This window comes from Henckelia pumila, chromosome 1, assembly GCF_033568475.1.
Source record: "Henckelia pumila isolate YLH828 chromosome 1, ASM3356847v2, whole genome shotgun sequence".
In the NCBI taxonomy this organism is placed as follows: domain Eukaryota; kingdom Viridiplantae; phylum Streptophyta; class Magnoliopsida; order Lamiales; family Gesneriaceae; genus Henckelia; species Henckelia pumila.
In genome coordinates, this window is record NC_133120.1 from 137221974 (window position 1) to 137228658 (window position 6685).

General features: G+C 30.0%; 1 protein-coding gene across 1 annotated transcript; it reads left to right on the forward strand.

Moving 5' to 3' along the window:
- The first annotated feature begins 2719 nt into the window (after positions 1-2719).
- Positions 2720-6280, forward strand: LOC140891804 (serine carboxypeptidase-like). Its single transcript, XM_073300457.1, has 8 exons — positions 2720-3159; positions 4261-4429; positions 4603-4722; positions 4812-4955; positions 5044-5194; positions 5317-5405; positions 5522-5780; positions 5877-6280. The coding sequence occupies exons 1-8, from the start codon at positions 2840-2842 to the stop codon at positions 6131-6133; spliced, it is 1509 nt and encodes a 502-aa protein (XP_073156558.1). The 5' UTR covers positions 2720-2839; the 3' UTR covers positions 6134-6280.
- Positions 6281-6685: the final 405 nt, after the last annotated feature.

The following is a 6685-nucleotide window of genomic DNA, read 5'->3' on the forward strand; positions in this document are numbered from 1 at the left end:
TTGACAACGTATTATACCAAAATCATAGAGATAAATATAAAAAGCGGAAAAAAAGTAATTTTTTTTCTTATTATATATAATTTTTGCCCGATATCATGATTAGAAATTGTATCAAAAGTTGAATACGTAATTATATACTTAGGCTTTGACCGTAAAAGTTTATGCTTGTAATGCTCAATGCTTAATCTCGATAAATAATTCATCATGCTTCGTACTTTTTGGAGTAAAGTACGAGATACTCATGCAAGGGTCGATCCCTCCCGTATCTATAATAAAAATACTATTTTTTTACATAACAAGTAATGATTTTACTTGAACATATACTTTAAAAATATTTCTATTGTTAAATATTATAAGTGAAAACAAATTAAAAGTATGTGTTTGAACAAGATTTGTATAAAAATTTTTTGAATTTTTTTAATAGATTATCTTTACGTCTAAGTTTTAAGAACAATTGACAAATATTTTTAGAATGCAAGACAATGATAAAAATAAAAACAAAATTACTTTAGAAATATAAATTTTTTTATATAATAATTTTTCAGAAACATATTTATTCTTAAAAAAACATTTAAATATTTTATAATTTTTTTAAAAAAAACACTTTTATAAAAATATTTTTTAAGCATTTGACCAAAAAGAGGCAATATTTTTCATTAGTTGGGTCAAATAGGGGATATATGTCACAAATTTGACGTGTAATACATTCTTTTAGAAATTTGTATGTACTTGAAAAGTAATTTCTAAATTATGTATGCAACAAGTAGACAAGTGAAACATTAACCATGAAATTAGATACAATGAATAAAAATTAGGTACATTGAATAAAAATTAGATACAATGAATAAATTTCAGCATTAATTACTCGAAAAAGGTAATTTCAAAATTATGTTGAGATAAATAGACACTCAAATTACGCGGGGAACCTGGAATTAGATACCATGAACAAAAAAATAGCTTTAATTACTCGGAAATGGTTCATTCTAAATTATGGCCCAAGATTACTCTGCTTCAATCTCATGCATCACTTCATGTTCCATGTCTTAAATGGTTGACACATGTATTTTGGTTGATTAGATGAGATCATAGTATATGGGTAATACTCAAATCATGCATCCAACGGTTTGTATTTTTACACATATATAGGCGTAATTAATTATATATATATTGCTGATGTGGCAACATGAGACATTAGATCTATCATTGGGGTATTACGCATATGCTAGGTTAAAATCTACCCACTTTTATGTAAGAAAATATTTTTTATTTCCTATTTCCTAACAAACAAAATCTTAATAAATTTCTACACATTCATTCTTTCCTCTATTTACCAAATGAATCTCCCTCTTTGAAATATTTCCGTCAAAACGAAAAATTGAAAAATACATAATAATTAGAAATTAACACAAAAAGATACAAAAAAAAACTTTTAAAAAAGCATTCATCCACTCTTTAAATATTTACGTGCAACAACTAAATAATTTAAAAATAATAATAATTAGAAATCTAAGATTTATATATATATATATAGAAAACCAAAAAAAAGACATGATTTATGAATTATGCCCATAAAATTTTCGAAAGGTAGTATAATTTGTTTTGGAAGTTAAAGAGTATTTGAACTTTGTCAAAATAATTTAACTCTTTATCGACTGCATGTATAAAAAATATGAAAAAAACATCAAACGAAAAAAATATTTGTCATTATAAAATCACATAAAAATGTCCATATAAAGTAAATAAAAATAAATAAATCAAACAATGTATTACTTTCTTGAATCAAACGAAAATAATAATATAGAAAATTAAAAATATTATTAAACCTTAGAACTGTTTCATGATTTGACGAGATTTCAAACAAATTACATGCTATATATATTTGTGATAGATTATTGAAAACAAATAAATTCATTCTGACTTAAAACTAACAAAAAAATTTCTTTGTTATTGGGGTTTTTTTTATTAATACTACCGTCTTGCACACGCAATGCATGTGTTAATTTATCAAATTATCATATTAAAAAAATTATGATAAAAGTTGTTAATTTTTTTGTTAAATAAAAATTAAGAAATCAATCTCAAGCAGGGTAATATATGTTAGAGTTTTTGAATTTTGAAATTAAAATATGTCAAAATTGAAGTATGAAATGGTGAAAAATTAAAGTTGTATGAAAATAAATCGAAATTGCTAACTTGTTTTTTTATTTATTTATTGGATAGGATTATTTTTGGAAGTTCACATAAAAATACATAAAAGTAGTTACTATAAGTCCTTCTTGCTTATTAAATAGTAATAGAAGTAATAGATATACTAGCATGTTGTGCGGGCTAAACAATCCGTTTTTTATAATAAAATTATATTCCAATTAAAATTATCAAATAAAATTATTGTACTATATATTAAATACAAAAATTGGGCGAAAAAATGAGAGAAATAGTTAAATGAAAAGAAGAAAAGAAATTGAGATAGTGGAGCGAAGCGGTTTATAATGTGTGTTTTTTTTATATTTATTTTATAGTTTTGAAGATTTCTTATATAATAGTAGTAATAGATAGATAATATATTATATATATAGTGCTGTTGGATTTATTAATGATCATTTAGCATTTCAATATGATGGGGGAAAAATTGTCGAAAAATAGATAAGTCCCCCACATGCATGCCACAAACAAACCGTTAAAGCGTAATTCCCATTTTGGTTCATTCTCCAATTAACTGTGCCGGTTGGTGTGTGAGAGAGAGAAACACGCATATGATACAATGCACATTCCCCAAACTAATTCATGTATATATATAAGTAACCACTTTTCCATTCCTCACCAACAACACTAATTTAAAATGGCTTCCTTTACAGTTTCAATATTTCTTGTTGCTAATTTACTCTTGGCTGCAACGTCGATATCTTTAGCAGAAATTGATGATGGCGGCCGTCTGAGATTCCCAAGAACTGAGGCGGAGAAGCTAATAAAATCCTTGGGATTGTCTCCCAAGCGTCGCCGGCATCATGTCCCCCAAGATGATCAGTTTCGATTTAGGGATCAATCGAGAATTGTTGAGAGGAAGTTTAAGTTCCCGTCTGTTGGAGATTCCGGGGCTTCTGTTAAGGATTTGTCCCATCATGCTGGATATTATAGGCTTCCACACACTAAAGATGCCAGGTTTTATTTATTTTGTTGAATATTAGCTAAGTTTAATTTATTCCATCGGTTTCTATGTGATACGTTTTAGAAAATATATAATGGCTTACTGATCATGTTTACATGCATGGGATGAGAAAATTTGGAAGAATATATTTTTTTAAATCAAATCAAATAATTGATCAGGGACATAATTATTTTGAATTTTATTCTACTTTATGACGGTTAAAGCATATTTAACTGATTGATTAATTAATTAATAAGTGTATTTAATTAAATGCCAATTCATTGAAAAATGTGTTTGAAAATATTCTCATGGAAGTATTCCAATTTCCAAATGAACATGTTGCAATACCAGTGAACACAGTTCACAAGTTTGCTGGTAAAATCTAATTGTTTGTACTCCCGTGAAGACGAGGACCACTACTACTTGTCATTATTGATCCATCATATGCATGTATCCCTATATATGTTTTATACATTTGTTCGGTTCATTGTAACTAGAAAGCATGTCATACACGTTGCGTGTGTAACAAAATAAGTTTAATTAATTACGATTAATTTTTCATTTTCTATATATCTTTCTGATATTATTTTTGCCATTGATCAACATAAAAAAATCATGCCATAAATTAAAAGTAGAAGTCAAATAAAAAAATATGAGGAAATTAAATTGGGAAGACGTGAGGATGATTGGTTAGTGGGGAAGTTAATTGATGTAATTTAATTTTTTTTTCCTTAACATGGAAGAAATGGTGGATATGATAATGACTGATTTGAAAATCAATTATAAAATAAAAAATATTTTGACTCCATATTATAAAGAGATAATCAAGGCTATATTTTGAAACTTATTAGAAGTGACAAAAACAGTTTTTCTATGGCTTTATCTATTATCATATAGTAGTGCATGATAAATGTCCAAATATAGTGCATTTATGTAGTATATTATATTACCAGGGATCGGAGGAAATTAAAAGGCTTTCCAGTCATGCTTGCCCACAAGTTCAAACGAAAACACTAGTTTCAATAATGTTTGAAAACTGGATATCTATGGGTCTGCCTTTCTCATTTGATTGTTACGTGAAACTTTTGCTAAGAATCTTGAAATGACGTTGGCAGGATGTTCTACTTTTTCTTCGAATCAAGGAATAATAGAAAGGATCCTGTGGTTATATGGCTTACTGGGGGACCAGGGTGCAGTAGCGAACTGGCTCTGTTTTATGAAAATGGCCCTTTCCACATTACAAGCAACTTGTCCTTAGAATGGAATGATTTTGGATGGGATAAGGTAAAGTAATGCTAACCAAATATGCCTCCTTCCAGTTTAACAACTCAAAGCATCTCCATAATCGAGTATATATATATATATATATATATATTAAAACACAACGCAATTTCCAAGTATTATACTACAATATTTATTGTCAGGTGATTGATATCTGTATCCATATTACAATGCAGGTATCAAATCTTGTATATGTAGACCAGCCAACAGGAACAGGTTTCAGCTATAGTAACGACAATGATGACCTTAGGCACGATGAGGAGGGTATTAGTAATGATCTATATGATTTCTTGCAGGTATATTAACATCTATAATTGGAGGTTCCTATAGCAATTCATCAATGTGGTCTCCAGAATATGATAATTCCCATCTATATGTCTGTTAGGCATTCTTCAAGGAACATCCTCAGTACGCGAACAACGACTTTTACATTACCGGAGAATCATATGCCGGACATTATATTCCTGCCTTTGCAGCACGAGTTCATCAAGGAAACAAAGACAAAGAAGGACTTCATATTAACTTGAAGGTATTTTGCTGGATGTGCCCCTGTCTTCTTCTTGTCTTCAGATTGCATTTTTGTCCTGCTTCATGATAAATTTTCTTTTGTGTTTCAGGGATTTGCCATTGGAAATGGGCTTACAAACCCAGAAATACAATACAAAGCTTACACTGATTATGCTTTGGACATGAAATTGATCACACAGTCGGATCATGAGAGCATGAGCAATTCGGTGAATCGTTGCATACAGGCAATAAAACTTTGTGGTAATTCTTCTTTCCACAGTTAAAATTAGATGTCGGTTTCCTAAAAAATTCATGATATTTATATAGCATTCAGTTTCTCCTTTTTATTTTTCATTTTTCTTTTTTGGTTCTGCTTCCTATAGGTGCTGATGGTGACTCTTCGTGTGTGTCGGCGTACATAGCTTGCAACAACATTTTCAACAGAATTGTGAGCATTTCTGGCGGTAAAAATGTAAGAAAAATACATTTATTAACAGTTACTGGCTTTCATGGTAAACACAAGGAATAACGGTTCAAGAAATTATGTGTAACCATGAGAAATAAACATTTTCCTTGTTTCAAATGCAGTACTATGATATAAGAAAAAACTGTGTGGGTGACTTGTGCTACGATTTTTCGAACATGGAGAATTTTCTAAACTTGAAATCGGTTAGAGATGATCTTGGTGTCGGGGAAATCGATTTTGTGTCGTGTAGTTCAACGGTATATGAAGCTATGGTGAATGACTGGATGAGAAATCTTGAAGTTGGAATTCCTGCTCTTTTGGAGGATGGAATCAAATTACTAGTGTATGCTGGTGAATATGATCTCATATGCAACTGGCTAGGTCTGAATTTTTTTGGAACAAATCATCATCCCCTAATCAAAATACTTGATTCATCCTATAAAGATTAATCTTTATTCTTTTTGATGATATGGATAGGCAATTCAAGATGGGTTCATGCCATGGAATGGAATGGACAGAAGGGATTTGTAGCTGCTCGAACAGTCCCATTCGCCGTCGATGGACTCGAGGCCGGTTTGCAGAAAGGTCATGGACCACTTACATTCCTAAAAGTGCACAATGCGGGTCATATGGTTCCAATGGATCAACCCAAAGCATCTTTAGAAATGCTTCGAAGGTGGATGCAGAGCAACACTTTCTCGGCCAAGACAAATGGTCACCTGACCCCTATATGATATGAATTAGACGTGATTTATAAGTTAAAATACCATCAAATTCGTCCTTTTATCTATTATTATTTTGCTTCTTCCAGTTTCAATTGTGATTTTGTACAAACATATATCATTCAATGATGAATTTAACTTGGGGTCCTTGTGATATTACATTTAATGCCCTCAAACGATCTTCAATTTATTGAAGTTTTGGATTGTGTTTCCTTTTTCATTAAGTTTGGGTTCGAATGCATGCATGTTATTGATTTCTATTATTCTTTCTTAATGTAATTTAATTTAATGTAATTTAGAACTTATTTAATTTAATTAAATAAATCCTATCATTGTTGATCATGAAATATTTTCCTTCATCTCATTCTTTCATTCAGCTTCGAGGATGATTGTTGTATTATATTTGTTATTTTTATTTTTCACTTTTTTAAGGTTACGTTGTCGATTTTCTGAAATATGAAATTCTTACATCAAAAGGTTCGATCTTGCATGTTGTACCACGTTTTCGAAAGGCAGGCTTCGGAAGCTCCAATCAGTACTTTGGACATTCTGATCACATGCATG